The 25883-nt window shown below is 39.6% G+C and overlaps 8 protein-coding genes across 18 annotated transcripts; 4 read left to right on the top strand and 4 right to left on the bottom strand.

Annotated features, from left to right (window-relative positions):
• Window positions 1-5122, top strand: piwi (P-element induced wimpy testis). Its single transcript, XM_018002935.2, has 8 exons — window positions 1-284; window positions 1963-2634; window positions 2700-3020; window positions 3084-3238; window positions 3302-3505; window positions 3566-3757; window positions 3820-3930; window positions 3989-5122. The coding sequence occupies exons 1-8, from the start codon at window positions 210-212 to the stop codon at window positions 4866-4868; spliced, it is 2610 nt and encodes an 869-aa protein (XP_017858424.1). The 5' UTR covers window positions 1-209; the 3' UTR covers window positions 4869-5122.
• Window positions 5123-5382: 260 nt separating this feature from the next.
• On the bottom strand, window positions 5383-6009 carry ATPsynG (ATP synthase, subunit G). The gene is made up of 3 exons (XM_018002951.2): window positions 5930-6009; window positions 5811-5861; window positions 5383-5734 (listed from the first exon to the last, which is right to left on the bottom strand). Exons 2-3 carry the CDS (start codon window positions 5848-5850, stop codon window positions 5475-5477), a joined length of 300 nt encoding a protein of 99 aa, XP_017858440.1. The 5' UTR covers window positions 5851-5861; window positions 5930-6009; the 3' UTR covers window positions 5383-5474.
• Window positions 6010-6175: 166 nt separating this feature from the next.
• On the top strand, window positions 6176-13752 carry SCAR (wiskott-Aldrich syndrome protein family member 3 SCAR). 8 transcript variants are annotated; one of them, XM_089464177.1, is made up of 7 exons: window positions 6188-6420; window positions 7839-8641; window positions 9007-9126; window positions 10375-10455; window positions 11501-12213; window positions 12282-12528; window positions 12593-13752. In XM_089464177.1, the coding sequence occupies exons 2-7, from the start codon at window positions 7909-7911 to the stop codon at window positions 12769-12771; spliced, it is 2073 nt and encodes a 690-aa protein (XP_089320303.1). In that variant the 5' UTR covers window positions 6188-6420; window positions 7839-7908; the 3' UTR covers window positions 12772-13752. The 8 variants fall into 8 exon arrangements, with proteins under 8 accessions (XP_017858432.1, XP_089320303.1, XP_017858433.1 ...); XM_018002943.2 differs by lacking the exon at window positions 10375-10455 and having other exon boundaries at window positions 6176-6246; XM_018002944.2 differs by lacking the exon at window positions 9007-9126.
• Window positions 13753-13785: 33 nt separating this feature from the next.
• On the bottom strand, window positions 13786-15538 carry Dnaaf4 (Dynein axonemal assembly factor 4). Of its 4 annotated transcripts, none has more exons than XM_089464181.1 (3): window positions 15519-15538; window positions 15147-15341; window positions 13786-15098 (listed from the first exon to the last, which is right to left on the bottom strand). In XM_089464181.1, the coding sequence occupies exon 3, from the start codon at window positions 14867-14869 to the stop codon at window positions 13946-13948; it is 924 nt and encodes a 307-aa protein (XP_089320307.1). In that variant the 5' UTR covers window positions 14870-15098; window positions 15147-15341; window positions 15519-15538; the 3' UTR covers window positions 13786-13945. The 4 variants fall into 4 exon arrangements, with proteins under 4 accessions (XP_089320307.1, XP_089320306.1, XP_089320305.1 ...); XM_089464180.1 differs by lacking the exon at window positions 15519-15538 and adding an exon at window positions 15403-15517; XM_089464179.1 differs by having other exon boundaries at window positions 13786-14992; window positions 15147-15530.
• A 355-nt stretch (window positions 15539-15893) lies between these two features.
• On the top strand, window positions 15894-16511 carry LOC149269996 (kunitz-like toxin PcKuz1). Its single transcript, XM_089464184.1, has 2 exons — window positions 15894-16148; window positions 16205-16511. Exons 1-2 carry the CDS (start codon window positions 16076-16078, stop codon window positions 16372-16374), a joined length of 243 nt encoding a protein of 80 aa, XP_089320310.1. The 5' UTR covers window positions 15894-16075; the 3' UTR covers window positions 16375-16511.
• Csl4 (exosome component 1 Csl4) lies at window positions 16421-17493 on the bottom strand. The gene is made up of 2 exons (XM_018004428.2): window positions 17030-17493; window positions 16421-16975 (listed from the first exon to the last, which is right to left on the bottom strand). The coding sequence occupies exons 1-2, from the start codon at window positions 17216-17218 to the stop codon at window positions 16520-16522; spliced, it is 645 nt and encodes a 214-aa protein (XP_017859917.1). The 5' UTR covers window positions 17219-17493; the 3' UTR covers window positions 16421-16519.
• Window positions 17494-17558: 65 nt separating this feature from the next.
• On the top strand, window positions 17559-22807 carry Nup160 (nuclear pore complex protein Nup160). The gene is made up of 14 exons (XM_018004425.2): window positions 17559-17758; window positions 17843-17945; window positions 18004-18501; window positions 18557-18726; window positions 18789-19210; window positions 19274-19961; window positions 20027-20135; window positions 20198-20359; window positions 20427-20657; window positions 20717-20835; window positions 20902-21519; window positions 21577-22089; window positions 22153-22550; window positions 22608-22807. The coding sequence occupies exons 1-14, from the start codon at window positions 17671-17673 to the stop codon at window positions 22734-22736; spliced, it is 4248 nt and encodes a 1415-aa protein (XP_017859914.1). The 5' UTR covers window positions 17559-17670; the 3' UTR covers window positions 22737-22807.
• RfC38 (replication factor C subunit RfC38) lies at window positions 22728-24061 on the bottom strand. The gene is made up of 2 exons (XM_018004426.2): window positions 23866-24061; window positions 22728-23808 (listed from the first exon to the last, which is right to left on the bottom strand). The coding sequence occupies exons 1-2, from the start codon at window positions 23923-23925 to the stop codon at window positions 22798-22800; spliced, it is 1071 nt and encodes a 356-aa protein (XP_017859915.1). The 5' UTR covers window positions 23926-24061; the 3' UTR covers window positions 22728-22797.
• Window positions 24062-25883: the final 1822 nt, after the last annotated feature.

The raw sequence follows: 25883 nt of genomic DNA, 5'->3' as shown, positions 1-25883 counted from the left end.
TCATATGTGTAATCGAAAACTTCACGTATCGAAATCGTGCTCCGATGGGTAGGACAATCTTAAAATCGAAGCCAACATTATGATCGATTAGTATTATCAGATTTAGGAATTAAAGCACCAAACCATTCGGATCTCAAGTGTTCTGTCGAAAGGGTCTCGCAATCCTAATATCGTAGTATTTTTGTAATAAAAATAAAATAAAGTCCGCCATGGGTGATCAAGAACGGGGTCGTCGCCGTCCTTTAAATGATTCCGACATTAGTCCTGAATCGGTACAACAGCCGGTAAGTGTTTTTTAAGCTTTAAACTTGCAATATAAACATATATATATATATATATATATATATATGTATGTATGTATTTAAAATGAACAAATTTGAGTGTATACATAAATCGAAAGCAAGCCATATGTATGTATGTATGAATGCAAATACTTTTGTACTAACACACATACAACCACACAAGCGCGATCGCGTCGTCATTACTCGCTCGAAATTCCGTTATCTGCACTCGGACTCAAAAGCATAAAGTTGAGCCACTTGAGTTAAATTTGCTGATGCGACTATTTTACAGTTGTATGTGTGCATACTCGCTTGTGGATAATATTGTAATACGATAATATAGCGTCCTTAAAAAAAAGTATACATCTATACATATACATATGTAATATATATTTTTAAATAGCGGAAAATTAAGAGCTCCGTCAAAACAAGATAATTTTATTTAGAAATTCCATTCCTTTTCTGTAATTTACATTTACATTTAGAACAAATTTCATGATCAATATACTTTGTATCGTACTGTATTTATCCGCTTATACGCTTACTTTCTCAAAATAAAAATGTTTATATTTATAAAAGGTTAAAAAGAGGCGGCACAAGTTTGCGTACACTTCAATTCTGCTGCGTACAATCACTGACCAGTGGTACAATGAGGAAAATCGCAACAACCGTTTGATTTTTACTCTCCTTTATACTTGTACGTTGTTCTACGGACATATTCAATTCATATAAAATCAAACGCGTGGTGTACTCTGGAATAAAGACAATTGAAGTAAAAAGAGTTTTATAACGAAATAATGACAACAAATTTGAGCATAAAAAGGCGCTGCTAGAAATATATATACAGTAGAATCCGGTTATAACGACTCCGCTTAAAGCGTCCAACCGGTTATGTCGACGAAAATTCGATGTCTTGGTTGGTCCTCATACAAACTTATATGAAAGAGCCTCCGCTTAGTACGTCTCCGCTTTTAACGACAATCCGCTTATGCCGACGATTTTTTTTTCATATTTTTGAGTTAATTACCGGTTATTACGACGTGATAAAAAAAAAATTGCGAAATAATGACAACAAATTTCAGCATAAAAACACTGTAAGAAATGTATACATACATGTATGTATTGATCAGTGCTTGCTTATGTGCGTAGCAACGCCACAAATATTGCTAAGACAGAGAGAGGGACGGAAACAAAGTACAATGCCGACGTCACAAAAATGTTTCTAAACCATGTTATTGAAATAAGTTTATAAAAAATGGTTGTTTTGATTAAAAGTTGAAATTGTTTTTTAGTAAAAGCTATTACGAACATGGCAACCGTAAACAATATGAAAAAAAATATATATATATTTTTTACTCTTTCTGGTTAAAGAAATCGTCGGTCCCTTGAGTGCTATAACCGGACATATAACATTTGTAGTTTTGAGTGTGCTTCGTCGTTAATTTTGAAACCAACGATTTTTTATATCACAAATTATCGAAACTTATCGAAACGTTCACCTATCGCATGAAAAAGCCAAAGCTGCCAGACTGGGCACAAAAAGCATTAACTTCATTTAATCAATTTAACCGTAATTTTAAATAAGAAGAAATAATTAAACTGTAACTGTAATAATAGTTGTGTAATAATGTGGGACTATTTGAATTAATAAGTATTTCTCAATAATGACATTTTAAAACAGCGCCCTAAGATATTTCGTGGGGATGGTTTTAAATCACATGATAGAGATAGATCAGAGGCTTCGTCCTCGCGTGGGACTTCTAGGTCCCATGCACCCTCAACATCTCATGCAGCATCGACATCCTACGCAGCTAGCGCATCCCGTGGCTCTCGTGATCCGGTCGGACCTACATCATCTCACCCTAGTGGACCTGGCGGACACAAATCCGATCGGAGACCCATTGATCGTTTTGAAATTGTTAATACAAGACCAGCCGATGTGGTCACAAAACAAGGCTCAGATGGCAAGCAAATTAAGTTGCTATCAAACTATTTTCGTTTGAATACGAAGCCACAATGGCGCATTGTCCACTATCATGTGGATTTTGCTCCAGAGATCGAGTTAGTGCGTGTACGCTGCGGCGTACTATCGGAACATGCAAAAAGCTTTGGTACAGGCTACCTATTTGATGGCAATCAGCTCTTTACCACCAAGAAATTCGACGAAGATGTTACTGTGCTGCAGGCCACTTCAAAGCAGGGTGTCAATTACACAATTACTATCAAGTGCGTGGGTTATATATCGACGGCTGAGCCACGATTTCTACAAGTTTTAAATTTGATATTGCGTCGCTCAATGAAGGGTCTCAATTTGGAGCAAGTCGGACGTAATCTCTTTGATCCCCATGCACGAGTAAGTTATTAATGAATTGCCAGTCGACTCTCTAAAGAAGAAAACTAAACTACTACAAATTTAAGGTTTCTTTGGGTGAGTTCTCGATTGAACTTTGGCCTGGATACGAAACCTCCATTCGACAGCATGAGAAGGACATCTTAGTTTGTGCCGAGATTACACATAAGGTAATGCGCAGAGAAACCGTTTACGACATACTACGCCGGACATCGAGCAAACCTGAACGGCATCAGGAAGAGTTTCGCCTGAATGTACTTGGATTAATAGTTCTCACGGACTATAATAATAAAACTTATCGCATTAACGATGTCGACTTTACACAAACTCCACGTGCCACATTCAGCTGCAAGGGAAATGATGTTAGTTTTATAGAATACTATCTAAAGGTAAGAATAGCAAATAAGAAAATGTGGATTTCATCCTCAAATAAATAAATATATGTTTGTTAGAAATACAATATTCGCATAAGGGATCACGATCAGCCCCTGCTAATATCTAAAAATAGGGACAAAGCTCAAAAAAGTAACGCCAATGAAATTGTAATCCTTATTCCCGAGCTCTGTCGCGTTACAGGACTCACGGATAATATGCGTTCCAATAATAAGTAAGTTTTTGTAGATAAGTATCAATAAAATTCTTTAATGAATGTATTTCAATTTATTCACAGTCTCATGCGAGCTATGTCCAATCATACACGAATGAATCCCGAAAGACGTATTGAACGTTTGAAAACGTTCAACAGAAGATTGCATACAACAGCGGAAAGTGTGAAGGTGTTGACCGATTGGAATATGAAACTGGATGAAAAACTTATCGAAGTCCAAGGGCGTGTACTTTTACCACAAAAGATTGTATTCAATGATAATGCACGGTTAGGGTTTTGTAATTTAAAAGTCAGGGCTGTCAATTAAAATAATCTTCCTTTACATAGAATATCTGCTGGAGACTCTGCTGACTGGACTCGGCACTTTCGTAATCAACGGATGTTGACAACGCCTAGAAGTGGTTTGGATCGATGGGCTGTAATTGCACCGAAACGTTGCTCATCTGAATTGAGAACTCTACTATCAAATCTAAATCGTGCTGCAATGGGGATGGGCTTTCATATTAGTTGTCCCAGAGAGTAACTAGATATACATCTACGTATTGATATTGTGTTTACAGCATATTCTCATTTGCTTTCAGAGTTATGATCTATGATGATCGCACAAGTAGCTATATTCAAGCTCTGGACGACTGTGCGACAAAAGATCCAAAACTAATTCTATGTTTTGTTCCAAGCGACAGTCCTGAAAGGTATGATTTACATAACGTTCATTTTAACTCTTACATTAGTTAAATATATTCTGTTTAGGTACTCAGCGATAAAGAAGAGAGGCTGTGTGGATAGGGCCGTACCCACACAAGTCGTAACCAAGAGGTGTAACAAAAATGGCTTGAGTGTAGCCACCAAAATTGCAATACAAATAAATTGCAAAATCGGTTATACCCCTTGGATGATCGAGCTGCCTTTGTCGGGCTTAATGACGATGGGATTTGATATAGCCAAATGCTCGAGCAATCGGAACAAAGCCTATGGAGCATTGGTGGCCTCAATGGATTTACAGCGAAATGCGACTTTCTTTAGCACAGTCGCTGAGTGCAGTGCCTATGATGTTCTGGCCAATAATTTGTGGCCAATGATATTGAAAGCTTTGAGGCAATATCAACTGGAGCATCAGAAATTACCCAATCGGATTGTGTTTTATCGCGATGGGGTTAGTTCGGGATCCTTGAGACAATTATTCGAGTACGAGGTCAAAGATGTTGTCGAGAAGCTTAACCTTGAATACAAGAAGGTGTCGTCAACTCCTCCGATGCTCGCATACATTGTGGTCACAAAATCATCCAATACACGATTCTTCCTCGACAATAGAAGCAATCCACCACCAGGAACTGTCGTTGACGACGTGGTCACGTTGCCCGAACGTTATGATTTTTACCTTGTGTCGCAGACGGTGCGTCAGGGCACAGTGTCGCCAACTAATTACAATGTACTATATAGCAACATTGGCCTTAGTCCCGATAAGGTGCAAAAGCTAACGTACAAAATGTGTCATTTGTACTACAACTGGTCGGGCACCACTCGGGTGCCAGCTGTTTGCCAATATGCTAAGAAACTGGCTACGCTTGTTGGTTCTCATCTGCATGCTATACCGCAGAATGCACTAGAGAAGAAATTCTACTATCTTTAACTTTCATTATGTTAACCAGCATTGAATTATTAGAGGTATTGTTGTGTTTAAGTCCTACTAAATTCTTTTTTTATTTCTATTACGATTTTTATCAAGAATTGATAATTAAATTGTATTTTTGAAAAGTTTATGTTCAAATTATTGTTTCAAATTAAGTTTATTCATCCAAGGAGGTTACTAATACTCCATCAAGAACACATCTAATTATTCAGACATTAAAGTGAATACAATAAATTGAAATTGAGCAAAATAAATTAAGTTATTTTTCTGACAGCTCAGAAATATTTTGACTATATTCATATGGCTGACCGGAACTATTTGATTAGCTGCGAATGTTTCCTATTTTCTATTATGTGGAGCTTCTGGCTGCTGTAATTCAGATGGTTGGGATATTGTGTTAAATATTTTAAGCAGACTTGACTCTCCTCAGTTTACACGATATTATGTTATACAAGCGGCAAAATTGTCGAACTATGGCGTCTTTTAAAATAGCATTGAATCGCAAAGTTATGGATACATTTAATTTTGAAATTTTATTCGTTTACATACATAATCGTTAGGGATGACAATTCATTTGTCATTCGCTAAGTTTTCGTAACTGTAAATTTAGACTTTGTAGCCAACGAGGTGACGCTTGCCGATGCACTCGCCAATGTAGAACCAGAAGATAACCTCGGCGGTGACAAGGGTGTTAAGCCATGCTTCCCTGACCGATAGGTTCTTGTAAGATCCGGTCTTTGCACCCTTGATTATATTGCCAATGCTTTGGCGAATAGCTGGAATATCGGCTGGAGTTGGGGGAGTTAGTTCCACTTTGGCGTATTTCAGAAAGACGTCCAACTGTGGTCTTGCTTGCACAAGCAGCCCTGTTATAATGAAACATTACATAAGTTCCGAAATTTGCAAAATATTGCAAAAACTCTACAGGAGTAATGAACTTACTGTTAATGAGACTGGATCCTTTTGTCGCAACGCCAGCCATTGTATTTGGATCTAAAAACAAGAAGTAATTTATGTATTACGCGGCTACAAAATTTTGCAGGAATATGTGAAAACCTTACGTCTTAAGAATGCAATGAAACAGGGTCGTTCTGCTCGTTCATTATTGCGATATGTTATCGATAACTATGAGACATTAAAATGAATATGTGTACATATATGTATATATATATAACTATGGCGTATTTTAAATTATTTTTATATATATAATTAATTCGATAATACTTTTAAATTAGTTATACATTTTTACAAGTGAACAATTACTGATTAAATTTATCGAGACGCAACTCTGTAATTCCAACTTGAAATTTTGACCCATCTATTCGATTGCACATCGATTAATCCAGTGTTAATGCAATTGTGCACCACTACAATAAAGGTGTGGAAATCAAGAAATTTACAAAAAAGTGAAAAAGTAAAAATATACATATTAAATCTAAAGTATAAAGCATTTAACTGTCACACATTGCATTAAGAAATTTGAATTGTATGTTACCGCTAAGGCCTAATCTAATATTGCTGTGCAGTGAGTGAAAAGTGTGCGTGACGTGAGGTGAGTTGAGAGGGGATGACGGAGACCAAATGAAATTTAGTGCTATCTAGTTTAACGACTTGCCACTGTGCAAAGGAAATTGATAATTTTTGAAAGTAATATACAATTTAGTGCGCGCGTATGAGTCTGTGTGTGAGTGTGAGCAAATTTTAATCCAAATGTTTTGTGTGTAGCCTTCGTTTAACAACTACGTATGTGTGTATAATATGTGTATGAATGTACATGCATGTGCACAAACACACACAGACATATTGACAACTTGGGCTCCAGTTGGCATTAAAGCAACAATTTTTTTTTTGGTGGCAGTGACGAATGATAAAAGCAACTGGAGCGTTCGCAAGCAGTTGCGATTATAAGACTTTATTATATGCTTAAGGAGTGAGTGCTTGTTGTGGGCTTATCATACATTCGGTTCATATCTGGTGGGTGTGGTCCACGCCAAATGACGATTGGCTCTTTTAGCTGGCAAATTTACAATTGAATACACTTTAAAGTTCTCAGACACGCACACAAGCACACACACACACACATAAGAGGGTGTCTTGGCCTGTGCAAAACACCTTGGGCCGGTGTTAAAGCGAATCACGAATCGTACAGTAAATAGTATATGACAAATAACGTTATATACATACTTTTCTTTATAATGTTTTTATTAAAAAAAAAAAAAAAAACTATATATATATATATATATATATATATATTTATATATATAATCATATGAAGGTCTAGTTATATGAAGATAAAGCTTAAGAAATATTTATAGTAAATTTAATATCCGGTTATTTGGTTTAGACATATGAACTTGTCAATCACACTTAATTTTAAATATAAAATAAAACAAGAGTTTTTCCATCTCGTTGTTGTTCTCTATCAATTTCGCCTCAGTTGCAGTTAAGAAACTTGGTTAAATCTATGGAGCGTAACGAATTAAAAAAAAAAGCTTGCGTGCAATAAGCCCGGTTAAGAACAAAGGGGCGGATTTTTCGTGTAACTTAGCGGAATTACAGTAAAAAAAAAAAGAATTAGAGCTTGATTATCTCAGTGCCAGGTGAACACGTGCCGTCATTAAGAAATATGCACAAATTAAATTACTTTGACGGAGACACGACTGTTAGCAACCACACTTTAAATCTACTATAAATAAAAATAAATGTTATGTATGTTATATATACACATTTACAACTGCGTTCATAGAAACAATAGTGCGACTGATAATCAAATGTTGTAGAGAATAATTTAGTAATAAACTAATAACAGCATATGTTAATCTTAATTTAATGTTATTACAGCAGCTGCATGTATGTATGGTTTATACATGCATTCCTATGTTCAAGTGCTTCGTTAGACACTGATTCACATTGATTTTGTTGATCCAATTAATACTCCTCTAATTTGTGTATTTTCTTTTCATTTTGCAGTCGATGAAAAGGCATTAGCCGAAGCCAAAGCTGCTTAGTTGTAGGACTTTTGCGGATCTAGCAGATAAACATGCCGTTGCCCAAGCGTTCCATAGAGCCCGTGCATGTCGCGCGATCCGTTTATCAGCAGGATGAGCTGCAGTCCGTGGAATTGGAGACAGTCACAAATACCACTCTCACAAACATAATACGGCAATTGTCGTCGCTCTCGAAACATGCGGAGGACGTATTTGGCGAACTAGCGCGGGATGTGGGCAACATTGGAGACCGAGCCAATTCGTTGCAGGCGCGAATTGATCGGTTGGCTATAAAGGTGACCCAGCTGGACAGCACCGTGGAGGAAGTGCCTCTCACAGATATAACACGCAAGAAGGCGTTCAAGTCGGCGAAGGTATTCGATCAGCAGATCTTCTCACGGTCCACAATGCCCGCCCTCATGCTGGAGACGTATGCCCAGTGCGACAAGCCACCGCCGCTGGACAAGCTCAATGTCTATCGTGATGATGGTAAGGACGGGCTCAAGTTCTACACGGATCCCGATTACTTCTTCGAGCTGTGGCGACAGGAGATGATCAAGGATACGGAGCGCGTAATGCACGACAAGGGCAAGAAGACGCATCGACCACGACAAGAAGGCGCTGGCGGCGGCCAAAACAACCGTCACAACAAACGTGTTCGAACTCCGCACAATACGCGCGAGAAACAGCGACAAATCGCCTTGGGCCATGGCGAAACTCTGATGCCCAACAATGTTATCTATCGCACGCCCAACGCAATGCCAAATGAAGAGGCCGGATATGGCAGTAAGTAGACGTATTTTCCATAAATAACATCGGGCGTAGGTGTAGGCGTCTAGGTCAAAAAATCAGAATCTGAAAGAACTTTTTCAGAAAGACTTGCATTTATTTGCTGCACTTCTACCATGTCAATTGTAGCATAAAGTAGCTTGAAATGTTCGATATGTTAACGGCCACTGTTATGTTGTCTAACATGTCAAGGAAATGTTATTGTGTGAATGAAATGTTACTTAACAGTGGGTGCATCTATTGAACGTTGTACTGAAAAGTGTGTGATCAGAGCATTGCGTATTTGCTACGTACTTGTTCTAATTATACCCACATCGTATTAATCATGTTGATTAACGCCCAATTACTGTATGCACATATAGCTCAGCTAATCGAAATCCAAACTGTAAACGCTGATTGCGATATTCAGCTGGGAACGCTGGCACGTCGAAGGCGGCCCGTACAACAACAGCCGGCGAATATCGATGGTGTATATCAAGTAGGTACGGTACATTAGAGCCCCGCAGGTCGAAGCTCGAAACTCAAAACGTCACCGACTGCGCGCATTTCTTGGCTTTCGTTTTGGTTTTAATATTCACAAAATGTTAATCCAAATTTGTATGTACCTTAAAGAGTTTTCATGTAATTTGAATTTCCTGCAATCGCTTGCTACTTGCAAAGCTTGCCAAGAGCTTCCAAATCGATCCGGTTCATTCATTTGTACATTTTTCAAAACATCAGCTTCAGTATAGAGTACATTATTATTCTTCTTCTCCTGATCACTTCATCTATGCAGCATCATTTTAGAATTAAAGACGACTATTCTTATACTCCTGATCAACTAATGGCACAATAATAATGCAATTTTACAAATCAAGATAATGTTAAGCGCGAGTCTTAACATGTACTGTATATGTTACAAAATGTTGTTAGCAAATGGCGAGTCTTTGCATTTATAATTATTGTTAATTAACAGATAGTGCTGATGTTAAAGCCGATTCTTAACATACGCTGCAGATGTTACTTAAGTTTTAAATGAATCTTAACAGACACGTATATGTTATTTAAAATACTACGACAAGTTAAGGACATAATTTCACCTTTTAGAAGACGCTGTACATATGTTATGCAACATGCAAGTGCTAATGACAACTCTCAATATTCGATGCATATGTTATTTAATATAGTAACCAAATACAAATGACATTTGCTATAAATGCTAATTAGCTTATCAAGCTAATGTTAATTACAAGTCTTAACATGCACTTTATATGTTAATTAACAAATCAAGAAAATGCAAATGTTGACTCTTAACACCCACTGTAACTAATCTTCAGTGTTAATGATGGCTGCCAGCATACACTGTTAATTTGGAAATTGTTAACCGTAACACAAATGCATCAGTTGCGGTTATTATTATTGGCTCAACGTAATACATAAATTTATAATCCGCTGTTAGCTGTCCTGATTTTCTAAAATCTTGGCTTTGAAGCAATAATATAACAATTGATTAATATTGTGCGTGCATACCAAATGCAATACATTAAATAGACATTTCAATCGATGGAGCTCTTTCGAAAGGAACGAAGCTCAGACATTATCATGGCTAAGAACCCAATTGAATTGATTCATTATTGAATCTGTTTATATGTGTTTTAACCTCATTTGTTGTTGTAACTATATAGTCTGTGTATACATATTTGTACTTTAAGTAGTTTAAACGAAACACCGCATGATCATCTCATTTCCAGATTCTGTTAAGCCCTATAATATGCTCTCACATTTGGAGAATAACAGTAATCTAGCAAAACAAACGGCTATCGCTATAACAGGTCAGCTCAACAGATTAAATACGAAACACAACTAAATCGATTGTGTTTGTATGTATAAATGTTCCTTCATCTACTTCTATCGTACCTAACTACTATCACTTGCCACTTTAGTCTCCCTTTATGTACTTATCTTTACTTTGTGTACATTCCGTGTGTACTTAGCTTGCTCTGTCTAGGCATTTTGATTATAGGTTCCGCAGATATACAGCAACAACAACAACAGCAACAGCATCAACGATAAATATGATAAAAGCACCATGTATGAACATTTATAATTTTATTCAGGATTGATATCCAGTCAATCTAAATAGGAAAAAGCAAAAAATTATGCTCTACTACTGTTACTAAGCGGTTGTGGATAGCAATCGCTTAATAATTGTAGTCGAAGATCACCCATTGGCCAAGCAATTGCAAATTCTGAAATCCATTAGAGAACCTTAAACATGAACACGCCGTAGGCTCCCATAGCTAGCCACTATTAGCATTAAGTTTTTCTTAGAACTCCCTCTAATCCTACACTCAAATTTGCATACGAATTCCCCACCTTCCTGCCCAGGAGTTTAGCTGGGCACACTAGCTATTCTACTTAATGGAATAACTTTTTAATTCTGCCATTTTTCTTTCTTTTTACACTCATAAGGCTCAAAAGGGGGCTGGGAAAAGCGCAAAAAGAAGAATCGGCATTTAAATGTAATTGAAATTTGTTTGAAAATATATTTAGCAACTTTTCAAAGCATTGCTTCAATGCTAACAAACCCAGCCTTACTCTTGGTCTCATCTAGTTAACGCAGTTTAATTTACTCTGTGCGTTAATCATTTTGACTAATTTTAATTAATACGCAGCTCATTTTATTCGCAGACTCGCATACATACAGACTTTGCTTGCAATTATTTGTTCTCTTTTGCCATTTTATGTGTATTCTTAATACGTTTTATCCGTTTTATCATTGGAGTTTCTCGTTTTGATATATTTTATTTATTATATATGTTTTCTTTGTCGATTCACAACCGAGTTTACTAATAATAAATTTGGGTTACTTTCCAGACATGGGCATCTACGACAGTCGCCCCCTGCGGCCCAATTCAATTGAGCTGCGGCGCAGCTACCAGTCGGAGCAGATCGATGGCAGTGTCTACGAGCCACTCACTCCACAGACAGCGGCAAATCAGTATGCGGCTGCGTACGGCACCAATGGCATCTCGGCAGCGTCGCACATGCACATGCAGCAGCAGCAGCAGCAACAGCAACAACAGCTGTACGACAGCTCACTTTACCATCAGTCGCATGGAATCTATGGGCAGAGCGGGCAGGGCGCAATGTCGCCGGAGCAGATCTATGGACCGGGGACGCCATCGCGCACCAAGCCACGACCATCGCAGCCGCCACCAGCGCCACCATCGAATGGCAGTGGCGGCGGCACGCCCACTGCATCGAATGCAAATACGCCCACGCGCGGACGCAGCATGTCGACGAGTCGGGACGCGCTGCCACCGCCGCCGCCAGTGCCGGATGTGGTGTCGCCGATGTCGGGCATGAACGGCATGGCCAGCGGTCATATGGCAGCTAAGCTACTGGGCCGCACGAACAGCACATCGCGAGCTGGCTCTCCGCAGATGGCGCCCAGCAACAGTGCCCAGAATGCCAACGATATGGTCATGGCGCAGCTGAGCAACACTTTCAATAGCATGGGCATCACAAACAGCAATCAGCTGAACTCGTTGAGCGATTTGCCCCCGCCGCCTCCAGTGCCCGATCAGGTGGGTGTACACTATAGATCAGCCATGCTAGATTTGTCTTAAATCACGGCTTACTTTCTCTCTTTCAGCACTCACCAAAAATGTCGCCACCCAATGTAGCGCCACCGCCGCCGCCACCACCACCACCAGTGGAGGAGGGTGGCCTCGGTGCAGTACAAATGCAGTCGCATCCACACCAAATTATGCCCAAGGCATTGGCCAATGGGGAACTGCAGCTTTGCCAGCCAAATGGCGGCTCACACATTGTGAGTGCTAAAAAGATACAGGCGCCATTCCACGATCCACGCAACGATTTGATGAAAGCTATTCGAGATGGTAACATAATGGAACTTACAGTCCTGAAGGCCCTCTCCTAAATAATAAATATATTCTATTACAGGCATTATATTGCGGAAGGTAGAAAAGTCGGAGTTGAAGGAAATTGAACGCAATACGGCAATGTTGGATGTGGCATCGATTTTGGCCAGGCGAGTGGCCATTGAGCTGTCGGAGTCGGAAGATTCCGACAGTGAAGATGACAGCGAGGGTTGGATGGAAACCAATGAAACCTCTGCTTGATCCCTGATGGCTTCGGTTAAGCCGGATAAAATTGCTAAAAACAAGAAGAAAAAGTAATTCCAAAGAAAACTGTTGCAGGACGTGTTATGAATGGACACCCAGTTGGATTACTACAAAGCGCCAAAGCTTTTTTTTACCATACCTTATAAGAGTATCCCGATATGCGTACATACCTATCTACTATATACTAAACGTTAAATCAAAATTTAAATCGAATTGTACATATTTACACGCATATATACACATACCAAGAGTAATTATGGATATATATATATATATATACACAGCTATATGTAATCGCAATTGAGATCTTATTTGATTTCAATTAACATATTTATATATATTATATATAAAGGTATTTGTATGGATTCATATTCGTAGCATGGCTAAGCCTAAGCCTCGTGAGGGAATAATACTCGTGTCGTTGATGCAGGATGCCAATAAGGATAATTATTGCTAAATCTTGTCTTCAATTCTTTTCCATGCGCGCCCATCTCCGACGTCAAGGATGTGGTGTGGTGTGGGCGTGGGCTGGAAGAGTGCAAATTGGAAATCGAAAGAAAGAAATAAAATAGAGTAGATGATATAGACTTGCTTTTTGGATATTAAACCGATATATAAACACTAGAACTCGAATACAAAAGCGATAATTAACAATAAACAAAATGACAATTGAAAAGTTTGTAAATATAGGAATTAATTAAATCGTATAACTCCAAGGAAAGTCGAAAGCATTTTACACACACGCTATGAAATTGCAATATATAAAGTATATACCGTTAATCTTAAATACATATGCAATTATATAAATATTTTCTAAATAATAACCTATACTGAAACACTCTAATGAAAAGGTACGCGAACGTGTATAATTATTAATTTTTGTTTGAAAAGCTTATTAAACAGTATAATGGATATGCATATGTAATAATTGTTGTATATTTTATCTAATTTAAAATAAAACTATTCCAATTAAAACAAGCTAAGGCTAGTGCTTCCTTCAAACGGCAATAGTTGACATCTATGACATAAAATGTACATTTATTTTCAGTTAATCAGTTGGAAATGTTTCACACACACACATGCATGCCCACCCACACACACATGTACCCCCGCTCAAGCACACACCCCACCCACATACACACACCTATAATTTTCAACTGTAAATGCTGCTTCACTCGTCAAGCGTCTCCATTGGAGTCTTCTCCCGGGCCGGCGGATTCCCATTCAGCTTGTCGTGTATAGTGAACGGCATCTGGACTCCCTCCTGGGACTCGCGCTTCGGCGTGTTCATCTTGTGTTGACTGGAGAAGCTCACGCTAATGCGTCCATTGCCACGCACCGCTGACATCGCGAGGGGTGGTTGATATCGCACCACCGGCGTCGCCTGGCGCACGTCCACTGTCGGCTGCTGTTTGTTGTTGCCGTTGTCAGCGGAGTTGTTGCCATGCAGCGAGCTGTTGGGCTTGACATGTGTTTCCTTACGCACGCCCACCATGAGTGCCTCCTGGCGCGAGGTCTCCTGGAATTTCTTGACGCGATCCCTAATGTCGCCCTCTCGCTTGACTTCCTTCTCGATTTCGGCGCGTCGCTTGTGCTCGTAGCGCTCCGAAGCCATCTCGTCACGTTTCTTGTTGCGTTCCACGATCAGATCGGCGATTTCCAGCCGCTTCTTCATCAACGCCTCCTTGTCCAGCTTCTGGAACAGTTCCGGCCAAATCCCCAGATGCTTTTTGACGAGCACGATTCTCGCCTCGTGCTTGAAGATGCGACAGTAGCTGGCCATTTCATCAATTTCCTGGGCCAGATGCCGCTCAAAGAATATCGGCGGATTGTTGAACTTTATGTACTGCGGCAGGAGTACCACATCTGGCTTTCGAGTGACCAGCCTATTCAACTCAATGGAGATTTTAATGTCCTCCTCCGTTTGGGATATCTGAACCATTTTTCCGGAGCTGCCGTTCTCGTTGTCGTTGCCCTCTCTGTAGTTGTATTGTGAATGAGCAGTTTCCAGGCTGACACATAGCCTCAGTCGGGCAGGCCCCCTAGTGCCATTTGGAAGGCTAAGACACTGTCTACTGACTGCCGAGCGATTCATTTGAATATCATATTGGTTTTATTTATTTTCAATTGAATATTAACCGGCATCGTAATGGCCAAAACAAGTTGTGCTGCTTATTGATCAAACAATGATTGGCTGGCTGGCTGTCTGTCCACTTCCCTGTCCATTGCAACATATTTGTTGAAAAGAAAGCGAGAGAGGGATAGAGAGAGAGAGAGGTAGCGCGCGTGGGTATGTTTTAAGCCGTTTTTTGTTGTGCACACACCTGTAACACTGCCATCAACTTAGTCATTGACCCTGCGGACCTACTTACCTGCGCTGAGATACAAGGCTTGAATTAGTTATAGCCATCTATAATGCCCGAGCACGCGATTCCATTTCCATTTTGGCTGGCAGCATAATTCGTGTTGTTATTGCATTTAGCACCGAATTGACAAATTCCTAATGGTATTTGTTTTATGCTCTTCACGAGAACTATTTATAGCTTTGCCCCATAAATTGGCCCTTGCTGAAAGACAATCAGAACAGTCGAGTCAAAGGGCCATTAAATTGGGTAATTAATTGATTACGGTTGGCAATATAACAAAAGTTTGACTAGGCGATTAACGACGAATTAGTCAATTCAAGGTAATACAATTAATACGAATATTTATCAACATGTTTAACAAATTTTAAATTTGAATACCAGTCATTGAAATTCTTCAATAGAGTGAATACTTTCTCAATAACAGAAGTTCTGGTCTTATATTATACGGTAATTATATAAATTATTTGAAGCACCATTTCTAATTTACCGTTACTATTGAACCATTTAAAAGGGAAAATCAGGGTATAATGATTTTATGAAAATATATATTGTAGGGAGAAGGCGCTGCGGTATAGTATATATATTCCTGATCAGGGCGGCGAGCTGTGCTTGAAATTTGTGTTGGTAAGTCCCTGTATATTCGAGTTTTCTTTTTCTAAAGCTAACAATAAAAAAAAAAAAAATCACAGCACATTCGTAATTGCAATTGATCTTGCTCAAGAATTATAGAGTGTAAAACTTGGCACTTGATTTTTTTCAAATAGTTCTGTATTGACTATGACATTCATGCCACTTGAACGATACGGCTTTGGAATAACCCAAGCCATATGAACAAAGAAAACATCAGTTTCTATCAATTGATTGTTAGTAGGCAAACAAGTTTTGTCAACAATTCCAAAATTAAGGATTCCTGAAAATTAACATTTTAAATTAAAATGAAGTGCTACATCTGGCCCATGATTGGAATCCTTCTACTTTTTATTCATGTCTGCTACTCTTATAATGCGAGTAAGTAAGCCACTTAATTTGTTAACGGCCACCAAAATAATCATACTATCCATCAGAGCTATGCGACGCCGAACCAAGTAAAACAGGTCCTTGTAGAGCGATGTTTACAATGTGGCGCTTTATAAAGGCAAAGAAACTGTGCGAATCTTTTATTTATGGAGGATGCCAGGGCACAAAAAATCTGTTTAATTCCGAAAAGGAATGCAAGAAGAATTGCTTAAAGTGAAGATCCAAGAATACATTCCTTCAATTGCATACAAAAATCATTTCAAAAACGTGGCATTAAAATTTCTAATTTTATATAGAAAGACAAGCAAGATGCTGATATAAAATGAATCAAATGAGATATTTTTACTCTGTAAATATTTGTTTTATTTTTCCGACTTAATTGAACTCTCGGGCAATACTTTTGCCACCTTTCTTGGCTCCTTAATCGTCGTTTGTGGACACTGCATTTCGCTCCAACCAATGGGCACCATGGGAATTCGATTCTTCCGATAATCACTAGCATAGGCCACCACCACGCCGAGTTCTGCCTCCGCTGTGCTTAACATAAAGGATTGCTCCATTTGGTTGACAACGCGCGCCAATATGACATCGCCGGGCTTGAATGACTTGTAAATATCCACACGATCTTTATCCGTTTCGCGGACATCCTCCTTGCGCAACAAACCGCGGTAACTGCTCTCGAGTAACACATTCCTCACGCAAAATATCGCACACTTGGCGAACTTTGGTGTCGTCACTAGAACCCGAGCTGTGACAACGTCTCCTGTTGCCGGAATGGTCAAATGGAAGCCAGGCTTGTGTACACTTACAATTTGGCACTGAAATGGAAATGGATTAAATTAATGTTCACATAAATTAGCCGTTATATTTACTTTTTCATTTGATTCGTCAATATTAATAATTCCCGATTTACTGGCATAAATATAGCCCCCTTGTTCGTATGTGCCTTGACCTACAACGATGTTGTCCTCCACGCGACACAGACGGTCTCCAGGCAGGCAAATGAGCATATCATCCTCATTTTGAGATAAAGTATCCGTACTCTGGCTATTTTCTGTCATGTTTTTATTAGATCAAAAGCGAAATAGCTATTGCAACTCACTAACAACAAATCGGCACATGTTTTGGTGCCTTGTGTTAACATTTCGAGCACTGTAGTTAACAGTGTTTACTCGTAATTTAACCAGCGATGCTTACATCGTAAGATCAACTAGTTCCATAGAGAGCAATTTATCGAATATGGTTATTTATATATTTTTATGGAAATGGAATAATTAGTATAAGCTACTGAATATAGCAATCATTCTGAGTTTTAATTTTCCACACGTGTATTCGATGTTATTGGAATTACTACGGAACTGTGAATCGATAAATATTCAAATCGAGTCCAATTGAGTTGTCATCACTAACGCAATCGATAACATTAGCAAACGATAAGTCGCGCGTGTTTTTCGCCGGCTACCGCAAATCTGCGAGATATTTACAATATTTGGCATTACATTTTTAATTTAAGATGAATACAAAATCTAATATGAGCTATCGGGAAGTTATTCCTAAAAATATAAACCCCGAGGAGTGGGTAGAAGTCGAAATAAATACAGGTGCGTTGCGTGGTACCATTCCATTGTAGCCTTAGAGAGGTTTGGTAAAGAATGCTAAATGTATTTATTTTCTGGCTGAAATAGGTACACAAAGTACACTGCAGGATATCAAAACTTTTGGCAAGTCGGGTAGCTATTGCTACAATTGTTCGACCAATGGCCAAAATAGGAATCGCTTTATTTATTGGTAAGCATTGGTTGGATAATGAAATACATATTTGATTAACGGATGCATATTATTCCAGGCGTACATATCAAGATATAGTGGAACTATCTGAAGTTAGCTTAGATGTATCGCTTCTGAGAAACCACCTTCGTTTACGCTTTACGGATTCCGCGATTCTAAATGTCTCGCTCGCCGAGCAGGGAGACACCGTCAATCTGTTGGCGGTGACCGTCAGCAGCATTCATAGGATTGTGTTTCCATTGCACATGGATAATACAAAATTATCATCATCTAATTCACTCGATTCGCATAGGAATTCCATATTTTATGATGCTTCCGCGTTCTTGAAGGACCGCAGCACATTCTATGTGCTAGATGGAACCATGGCTATCAATGTGCCACATCTTGCAGCCTCCGATATGTTGGGAGATAAAGACGAGGCCTTTTTTGCAGTCGACTATCATTCAAAACTTATGCTTTACATTATGAACAGTCGAACGGGCGGCACGGTTTCACATGAAATTAAAGAGTCGCATTTAATGCCGCGATTTTTAAGCAACCTTAAAGGCGCCCTGATGTAAGTCTTGAAGTAGATAACTTATTAAATAAATAGTGATTGAATTCCATTGCAGTGGTCGAGGCGAAAGTTTAGAGGGAGCTGTATCAATGGCATTTAGTCGTATCGAAGGTGAAATGTTTCTCTTGGTTCTTTATAGAAACAACGAGCTTCGATTGTGGTCGGTGGCCACTTTACAGAGTGTTGCCTCTTATGCCTGTGTCGACTCTCACGGTGCTCAGGGTCGTAAGTTTTATAAGCTCTAAAAATGTAATCATATTTATCTAATTATTTGTTTATATATTTAGCACAAAACAGTTTGCTACGCAAAATAGATGATCATAATTTCTGTGTATTTTTGTCGCATGAAAAGGAATCCGAATTCATTTGTCTAAGCATTGATTGCAATCAAGCGAACGACGCAAACACTAAAACTGTAGGCTTGACGCTGCGGCATAAGGTGCCAGCTCCCGAAATGGATTTAGCTGACTTCGATGCTACTTGCTCGCATATTTGGACATTGTGGAGCAATGCTGAGGGGGAATTCAATGTGTCGGCAATTTTCTTAGATGAAGACAAGTCAGTTAAATGGGTGTCTGCTGCATTGGAGCCTCCACCGGATCGATATTGCCTCACCATAGAGCAAGGTGTCGACCCACGAGAAGCATACTGTTCCTATATATTTCATCCGGGTCGATTTGATATTAACGTGATCGCCAAGGCACTTTATGTAAGCTCCCAGTTATATCTGTCTAACGATGAGAAATTAATTATGGTTATTTTTTTTACACAGATGTTCATGCGCGCTAACATGCAGTTTGATATGAAGCAGATAACAATGGGTATGCTCAAGGAGCAGGTCTGTCAGACGGTCGAGGATGAGATACAAAATGAACTGAAAGACTTTGTTGTTAGCGACGATGAGTATTTGGAGATTGCGACCAGACTCTGGGATCGTTTCTACTCCTGCTGCGAGCAATATCACGTCAAGTTCTCTGAGCCAACGGGCTTATCCGTTCTGGGTGCCATGGATGCTGTTTGCATTATTCGAAGGCAATCCTTTGCGTTGCTGCGTCCATGTGAAATGCTCGAACATTTAATGCTTGTCGGGGAACACAACACGAATGTGGTATCATTTGTGGCACCTTATTGCCAAAACGATATTGTAGCTGCCCACGGGTTTATTGAACTAATGGTGGTCATCAACCAATTGGAGAAGATTTTGAGCGAAGATATTAAAATCGAAATGGAAAAGAAAATCTACCAACGCGACGATGAAGTTCTTTCAAAATTGTTGATTCAAATTACAAAGAGTGATGAAAATAATGATAACGATGATAACGATGGAATCGCACTGCCGATTGGAACCGTCGAGAAAATCAGAAAGAAGCTGATATCGATCCCGATTGTGGATGCAGCCATTAATATGTTGCTTGATTTCCTTGCCATTGTCGACGAAGATGCGTATCCCGACTCCGCAGGTATATTTCGAATAAAGTCAATTGCATTTCTTGACTGCTGCTAAATCTGGAATCATAACTTTCAGGCGGTTACTCGAAGTCCACAAGGTTTCTCCAGTCGACAGGAGCATTGTTTGGCAGCGAATATGGAATTTCGATTCTCGCTGAGACTGTCAAGCAAATGGCAATGATACGGTGGGAATCAAATTACAGTTTGATAATATATTTAAATAATATATTTTTATTTTATTTGTCAGCTTTGCCGTTTGCCGAAATCTTTTGATTATACAGTACATTCTATATGGAAGTTCTTCTAAGAGCGACTACACTATTACAACTAATGTCAATTTCTTGAACTCCTACTACACACTTGTCTGGATTTCCGAGACACCAATTTCCCTCAATACGCCAGTTAACTTGTAATATGCAACTAATTATTTTATGTTAAGAATCGTTTAACCTTTTGTTTATTTTTTACATGTGCAGTGAGGTTTCTATTCAGCGTTTGACGCGTGCACAGCTTTTCAGTGGATATACGAGGCCCTATTCGAGCAAAATATATTTGAACAACCAAACAACGCTCTTATGCCTGTTCTTGCAGTCAAAGGGCTTATTTAGCGCACTCTCGATGCTGTTGAAGGAGCCCAATGCATTAGTGCAGCAGTTGTCAATGCGCCAGATTTTGCTACAGTTGGTTGGCTGCATTAATCAAATGCTGTAAGTAGGAAAGATACTTTGATTCTGTTCATTATAATAATTTACACATTTTATCTCAGCTGGCCAGAGGCATGGAATGATGTATTCCCTGAATGGCTTTTTGGCACATGCCATCATATCATTATTCAAGATTATGAACGCTTATTGTCGGGCTGGTGTGCCGAGAAAACTGATTCACGTAAATACATATACATATTGAAGATTCTTATGCTAGGTTCGGTGGCTAACTATTATTATATTTCAGGAAGCTTCATGCTGGCAGTTTCGCTTTTGGATTGCGGCGAACCACATAAAGCAATTAATCTGTTCGAGCAAGTTCAAGAGAGTGTGCTCAAGGAGCCATTTTTGTTTCAGCATGTACTGAAAAACACTCCACTCTATTCCACGCTTTCAAACGTTCTCAAACGACAGAAAATTGTGCCAACAAAAGCCGAAACCAAACAGGCCTTGGTGCATTATTACCTCAAAGTTATTCAGCTATTTGAACAGCATTCGGCACACGATTATATCATTCAATTGGCCCATGTAGCTATGAACAGGCTGACTGTGGATGATCCCCAATTGCCCATGTTCCAGTCTATAGTATTTAATAACCATTTGCAACTGGGCCACTACGAGGAGGCCTATCATGCTTTGGTCTACAATGCGGATACGTCGCGTCGAAAGGATTGTCTACGTCAGTTGGTCATAATGCTATTCCAATGCAAACGCTTTGATCTGCTCATGCAATTGCCTTATAATAGCCTGCAAGAGGAATTCGAGAACATCGTTGAGTCTCGTGCACGATCGCTGAGTATCGATCAGAACGAAGTCTATAATTTTCTGTACGCATTTCATTCAAACAAAGGAAATATGCGTAAAGGTAATTTAATTGAATATATATATAGTACTTTGATTATATAAATGTTTGCTTTCACAGCTGCGACTGTCATGTACGAGCAGGCCATGCGTCTACACGTGGACAGCGATGCACCCGATGCGCTCCAGAAACGATGCTCGTCGTTACTGGTTTGCATAAACTCACTGTATTTGGTGGATAGTCGCTATAGATGGATTGCTAAGCCCACAATTGGCGATGATAAGGCTGCCATGGAAATGTCCAGCAACGAGGACGATTTACAAGAGATTGAAAGAGTCCATGAAGTCGTTGTACTTGAATTAAGCGATATTCGTCGAGAGCTGCTACACGCAGAGGCTCTAAAAGAACTGGCGCAACATCGCAAGGATGTCGGCGCCTATGAAATGGCCGACGCTGAGGAGCTCTCTTACCTTTTGGCCACTTGTGGTCTATATACAGCAGCTCTGAAGCTGGCACGGGGCCATTCGTTCTCTGTGCTGCCCATATTCGAGAGTCTGACGGCTGCCTGTGTTAGCATCTCTGAGGATAAGACTAAGGATGCTTGGTGCTGGCTGCAGAACAATGACTTAGCCGGTATAAATCAATTCAATTGATCGAATTTAAACCTGCAAAATAAATATATATCCTGTTTTATAGATCTGCCTCATCGCAGCAGTGCAGCGGACATGGCTTGGTCGCTGCTGCAAAAACTAGTGGTCGACAATGAGCTGAATGAATCGACTTCAATACGCAAATGTGTCGCTAATCGTATACTTAACTTGAATGCATTTCTGCCCCAATGGCTGTACGACTCATACAAGCTGGCTAACTCCCGGGAGCTGCTTCATTTGCTGGTGAAGCATAATCGCTTGCTCGACGCAGCCGATTTGGCATGCGAAATGATTGGCGCCATGCTGGGAGCAGGTAGCGAATATTTCGACTTTCAGCATTCAGTGAACGTGACCAGTCCACAGCTGGCGTTCCCCATCAACACAATAGATCTACTCCTGCACGGCCTGCACGTCAATGGCAGTCACCATATCGAATACGAAGTGGTAAGTGATCCCAATTGTGCTTGTAAATCTCACATATTCGTAACTGATCAATTGCAGGCACATGCCAAGCTGGAGGAAGAGGTTGCCCGATATATTGAGACCGTGAAGCGCACCACTGACGATAAAATGAAGTTAGCCATATTAACTGACAGACAAAATCGACAGCAGCAGCAAATATTCGGTTAAGAGTTTCTAATGTATTTTGTGGGTTTCATTGAAAGATTATATATATATTATTATAATTATGTTAAAAATCATCAGTCATCGCCAGTTCGGCTAGAAACTTTTTGTAGATGTTCATAAATTGCGCCACGAATGCCTCCAAATGGAAAATATGCTTTGCTCCATTCTGCATGCGATGCTCGTATTGTGTTGCGTACTCCAATGTCTTGGCCTTGATGGACATATCACAGTTGTTAACCAGCTGCTCAACGAGTCCACGAAAGATGAGATTCGGTGGCACGCCTTGTGAAAGCAGTTCGTATAAACGATCCCTAATCTTTTCCAGTTTGGCTGGCGTTTGTTCGCTCACAATTTGGGCTGCTGTCTCGCGCAGATACACTTGCCAGTCCAGCTCGGCGATTTGCTGCTGCGCTGTGAAGGGGTATTGCTGCACTTTGGAGGCCTCCAACATTAGTAGAGCTCTTCGCATATTCCTTTCGGACTTCTCGACCACGCGCTTGGCCAACTCTGGCGGCAATACGAGGCCCTCGCGCTTGCATGTGTTTTGTAGGACGGCTATCATTTCCGCCTCGCTTGGTGCTGGCACTCGGATGCCCAGGCAACGCGAGCGGATGGCTGGAATGATGCGAGACGTAGAATTGACGGAGAGTATAATGCGGCATGTGGCGACGTATTTTTCCATAGTGCGACGCAGCGCATGCTGAGCGTCTTTGGTGAGTTCGTCTCCCTCAGAGATAACAATTACTTTAAACTCGCGTTGGCCGTTGACGTCTATTTGATGCGTTTGTGCCACTTGCTTGATTAAGTCTATGACAACAGTCCGATCGTACATGCCAGCATCTGAGGGATTCACCTCCAGGTGGTAGTTGCTTCCCACTGTCATTATATCAATCTTTCGATTTGAAGGCGTTGTGAAGTTCATTGTTTCGTTGCGTAGTCTCTCCACTCCGGCCCCATACATTTCACGCAACAGACACATTATCCGGGTCTTCTTGCCAGCTCCGGATGGGCCGTAAAACATGAGATGTGGAAAATCACTTTGTTTGCATAGATTGCGTAGATTTTCAGCCTGGTCCTAAAATATTACCAATATGGGTCAAAGAATCCCACACCACATCAAATATATGTTTACCTTATGATAATCCAGTTTGGATAGTTCACGGGGTCGGTATTTGTCTACCCAAAGTGCCATTGAAGCTTATTATTTAACACCTTTACCAGTTAACAGAACAAGTCCAAATTTATTCCGGCTTTCCTTGTGCCTGCGCGCTTTTTTTACGATAGCCAATCGATTGCTCTGCCGATATGTTTCTTATTTCTAACTATCGATATGTAGTTTTGATACTTCTAACGATATTTCATAATGGCTGGAATTCGAAAACGGAATAATTAAAGCGAGCAAATCATTTCATTTTTGGTGACTACTATATTTATTCAATAAGTTATTCTTTCACGAGCGTTTCATTATGAGAATGTACATGTCGAGAAAGACTTGCCTTGCTCGAAAATGGTTTATTACACATATTCCAATTGTATGGGCGCTCTCCCGTATGCGTCCTTTGATGTGTGTGGAAAGTTTTGTGTGCACCGAAAGCCTTTCCACAGTTAGTATGGGTGCATATAAAGGGACGTAGCTTTAGATGCACTGCATCATCATGTTCTTTCAGATGACAAAGTTTCTTCAATTTTTGTCCACACGTATTGCACTGATATCCTTCCTTGTTATTGTGCCGAGATATGTGGGAGTCTAGGTCCCTTGGACATCTAAATTGCGAGTTAGACAAATGGTTATTCATATGAAGATTCAATTCAGTCTTTTGCCGAAACGATTTCTGACAAATATTGCACGTGAAGGGACGCTCTTTTGTGTGACCCATTATATGGATGCATAAGGTTCTGGGCAGTCCAAATGAGCGTTCGCAAAAGCCATATTTATGGGGACGAATCTCTTCGTGGACCAATCTGACATGGTCATTTAAATGGGTCTTGCGTTTAAACTCTCGTTGACAATATGGACATTAATTTACTGCTGTGGATGAATCAATTATAATGTTATCTATTTCAGATTCACTGCCACTTTCGGAAAAATGCATTTCTCTTTTGTTGATGCGCTATAAAAAAATAAATAAATAAAATAAAAAATAAATATTATTTTACTAAAAATAAAAAAGCCCTGTAAATTTTATTCACCAAGTGTCGTGGATTGTGTTCGCTTCCCTCAGTGCCATTTTCATGTCTATTTTGTTTTAGTTTCTCATCTAGTCCTCTCATATCCATAGTGGATTTGAGATATTGTTGACTCTTTTGCACTGTCTTTTGAAATTCAAGTTATGTTTCACACTTCTGAGTGCAATATTTACATATAGTTTTAGCTAGAGATGGTTTATCACTAACTCCTGAAAATATAAGTCCCATTAAATTCTGTTGCTCAGGAAAAAAGGCACGATTACCCGATTTAACTTTAAAACATGTTGCTTTAAATTTAACTCCTGAAAATATAAGTCCCATTAAATTCTGTTGCTCAGGAAAAAAGGCACGATTACCCGATTTAACTTTAAAACATGTTGCTTTAAATTTAGTATTTTCCATTATATCGAGATTTTCGGCCGTTATCTCGTTAAGAGCAATTTTTAAACAGATGGACATCTCTGCAAATTTGCAAAATATGCCGATTTTGGTATAACAGTTATGGCAGAGACGAGTTGGCATGGTTAAATTCATTCTTGTTGTCATCGGTTGTATTCCATCTGCCAATAGTTCCACAATGCGTAAGAGTTTTAGATTGTCTTTCAAATTATGTTGCAGTTGTGTGCTTTTTGATTTACCCAAATCTTGTAAACATGCTCTACAGAAGTTGTTTACTGTAGCACGAGTTATTGTCAGCATCGCGTAAACGAAATATGGGTCTACAAGTTATAGTTAAATAATGAACTGCGTTTGTTTATTTTTTATATTATAAATCAAGTGGTCAGCACTCTGTTCGTTCAACTTTTATACATTTTCTTTGGTGCTGAGTGCTGAGTGTGAAACTAATTATCGATAAATGTTGAAAACAGCTGTATTAATAGTTATGTTATTAATTTGTTGCGGACAACGATTGGTAACCAGTTAGCAGATTTGGTTCACAATTTATGAAAAAACGTATTTGCA

The sequence above is a fragment of the Drosophila arizonae genome, chromosome 3 (assembly GCF_054131065.1).
Source record: "Drosophila arizonae isolate 15081-1271.41 chromosome 3, UAZ_ARI_1.0, whole genome shotgun sequence".
In the NCBI taxonomy this organism is placed as follows: Eukaryota; Metazoa; Arthropoda; class Insecta; order Diptera; family Drosophilidae; genus Drosophila; species Drosophila arizonae.
The sequence above is the reverse complement of the archived record's forward strand: the minus strand, read 5'-3'. Positions and strand labels throughout refer to the sequence as shown.

Bases quoted from the DNA above. Each gene is read 5' to 3' on its own strand.
- Nup160 (XM_018004425.2), top strand. From the start codon at position 17,671: ATGAATACAAAATCTAATATGAGCTATCGGGAAGTTATTCCTAAAAAT. The intron at 19,962-20,026 runs GTATATTTCGAA...CATAACTTTCAG, and splicing joins TGCGTATCCCGACTCCGCAG to GCGGTTACTCGAAGTCCACA. The intron at 20,360-20,426 runs GTAATATGCAAC...TTACATGTGCAG, and splicing joins CTCAATACGCCAGTTAACTT to TGAGGTTTCTATTCAGCGTT.
- LOC149269996 (XM_089464184.1), top strand. From the start codon at position 16,076: ATGAAGTGCTACATCTGGCCCATGATTGGAATCCTTCTACTTTTTATT. The intron at 16,149-16,204 runs GTAAGTAAGCCA...ACTATCCATCAG, and splicing joins CTGCTACTCTTATAATGCGA to AGCTATGCGACGCCGAACCA.
- RfC38 (XM_018004426.2), bottom strand. From the start codon at position 23,925: ATGGCACTTTGGGTAGACAAATACCGACCCCGTGAACTATCCAAACTG. The intron at 23,809-23,865 runs GTAAACATATAT...GTAATATTTTAG, and splicing joins CCAAACTGGATTATCATAAG to GACCAGGCTGAAAATCTACG.
- SCAR (XM_089464177.1), top strand. From the start codon at position 7,909: ATGCCGTTGCCCAAGCGTTCCATAGAGCCCGTGCATGTCGCGCGATCC. The intron at 8,642-9,006 runs GTAAGTAGACGT...ATGCACATATAG, and splicing joins TGAAGAGGCCGGATATGGCA to CTCAGCTAATCGAAATCCAA. The intron at 12,529-12,592 runs GTAACATAATGG...ATTCTATTACAG, and splicing joins GATGAAAGCTATTCGAGATG to GCATTATATTGCGGAAGGTA.
- ATPsynG (XM_018002951.2), bottom strand. From the start codon at position 5,850: ATGGCTGGCGTTGCGACAAAAGGATCCAGTCTCATTAACA. The intron at 5,735-5,810 runs GTAAGTTCATTA...TCATTATAACAG, and splicing joins AGGATCCAGTCTCATTAACA to GGCTGCTTGTGCAAGCAAGA.
- Csl4 (XM_018004428.2), bottom strand. From the start codon at position 17,218: ATGACAGAAAATAGCCAGAGTACGGATACTTTATCTCAAAATGAGGAT. The intron at 16,976-17,029 runs GTAAATATAACG...TTTCCATTTCAG, and splicing joins TTGACGAATCAAATGAAAAA to TGCCAAATTGTAAGTGTACA.
- Dnaaf4 (XM_089464181.1), bottom strand. From the start codon at position 14,869: ATGAATCGCTCGGCAGTCAGTAGACAGTGTCTTAGCCTTCCAAATGGC.
- piwi (XM_018002935.2), top strand. From the start codon at position 210: ATGGGTGATCAAGAACGGGGTCGTCGCCGTCCTTTAAATGATTCCGAC. The intron at 3,021-3,083 runs GTAAGAATAGCA...TATGTTTGTTAG, and splicing joins TTATAGAATACTATCTAAAG to AAATACAATATTCGCATAAG. The intron at 3,931-3,988 runs GTATGATTTACA...TATTCTGTTTAG, and splicing joins CCAAGCGACAGTCCTGAAAG to GTACTCAGCGATAAAGAAGA.